A 1,213-nucleotide genomic window follows, 5' to 3' on the forward strand; every position below is an offset into this window, starting at 1 on the left:
CCACCTCCAGGGGGGGATGCTTTTGACCTGTTTGCAAAGCCGCCCGAGCCGCCGGAGCAGGAGCCCTCGCAGCCGCCCTCCTCGGCCAAGTCCAACAGCCCCGTTGGTAAGAGCTGGGGGAGCGGGCAGGGGCCGATTTGGGCAGGTGGGGACGGTGACCTGTCCCTGCCCGTTGCAGGGAGGCAGCTCCAGGGCTGACTGGGCTGTGTGTGGCTGCTTGCTGGCGTGGCCAAAGCTTGTTCCCACCTGCCATCGTGTGTGCCGTGGGCTTGGGCTGCCCCGTAGCCGAGGGGGCAGCTCTGGTCCCTGCGTGCACCCATGTTCCCAACCCCGCCGCCTCCTGTGGCGGCTCGGGGGGGGGGCCAGCATGCCCCGCTGCCCCACCGCATCAAGCTGTGACCTGGGGTGCGATGTGCTGTTAGCCGCCCCGTGCGGTAACGGGGGGGATGCTGTCACCCCCGGTGTCTCCCAGCTGGCTCACGTGGCTCATGTCGTGTGTCCCCCCCAAGAGCTGGACCCCTTCGGCGACCTGTTCCCCAGCGCCAGGCAGGATGGGACGAAGAGCTTTGACCTCGCCAACCTGGCCGACTCCCTGCCCGAATCCGGCAAGGAGCGGAAGGACTGTAAAACCCCCGAGGCCTTCCTCGGCCCCGCTGCCTCCTCCCTGGTCAACCTGGACTCCCTGGTCGCGCCTGCACCGGCCTCCAAGACGCGCAACCCCTTTCTCTCGGGTAGGTGCCGGTGCTGTGGTGCAGGCTGCCGGCTGGGGGCTTCCCTGGGCTGGGCAGAGGAGTGTTTGGGGGGGGAGGAGGAGGGCTGGGGGTGGCATGGCTGCCCTGACGTGTCCCATCCTCTCCTTGCTAGGTCTGAGCACGCCGTCCCCCACCAACCCCTTCAGCCTCGCCGAGCAGCCCAAGCCGACGCTCAACCAGATGCGGACCAGCTCGCCAGTGCCCAGCCTGCCCACGGGCCTCCCCGCCCACTCCATCCCCCCCCCCCCCCCCCCCCCCGCCACTGCCGCCCTCCGCCCTCTTATAACACCGTCTGTCTTCCAGTCCTCTGCTGTAGTAGGTATTTGCTAGTCCCCGAACTCCCCAGCAATTTGCCGCAGCCTTTACTGCCGCTGAGCGGCCCACCGGCCGCTCCGGGGGGGCTCAACCCCTTCCTCTGAAGTCTCTGGATGTGTAGACTCTTGCCCCTTCCCCGGCTGTTA

The 1,213-nt window shown here is 68.3% G+C and overlaps 1 protein-coding gene across 1 annotated transcript in view; it reads left to right on the forward strand.

Moving 5' to 3' along the window:
• The window catches only part of EPN3 (epsin 3), a 6,349-nt gene extending 5,163 nt beyond the window's left edge, over positions 1–1,186 (forward strand). Inside the window, exons 7-10 of the mRNA XM_019472176.1 lie at positions 11–106; positions 510–731; positions 865–1,044; positions 1,083–1,186. Coding sequence (XP_019327721.1) covers positions 11–106; positions 510–731; positions 865–1,044; positions 1,083–1,171 — 587 coding nt within the window. The 3' untranslated portion in view covers positions 1,172–1,186. The remainder of the gene's footprint in view (positions 1–10; positions 107–509; positions 732–864; positions 1,045–1,082) is intronic.
• Positions 1,187–1,213: the final 27 nt, after the last annotated feature.

The sequence above is a fragment of the Aptenodytes forsteri genome, unplaced genomic scaffold (assembly GCF_000699145.1).
Source record: "Aptenodytes forsteri isolate BGI_AS27 unplaced genomic scaffold, ASM69914v1 Scaffold563, whole genome shotgun sequence".
Taxonomy (NCBI): Eukaryota; Metazoa; Chordata; class Aves; order Sphenisciformes; family Spheniscidae; genus Aptenodytes; species Aptenodytes forsteri.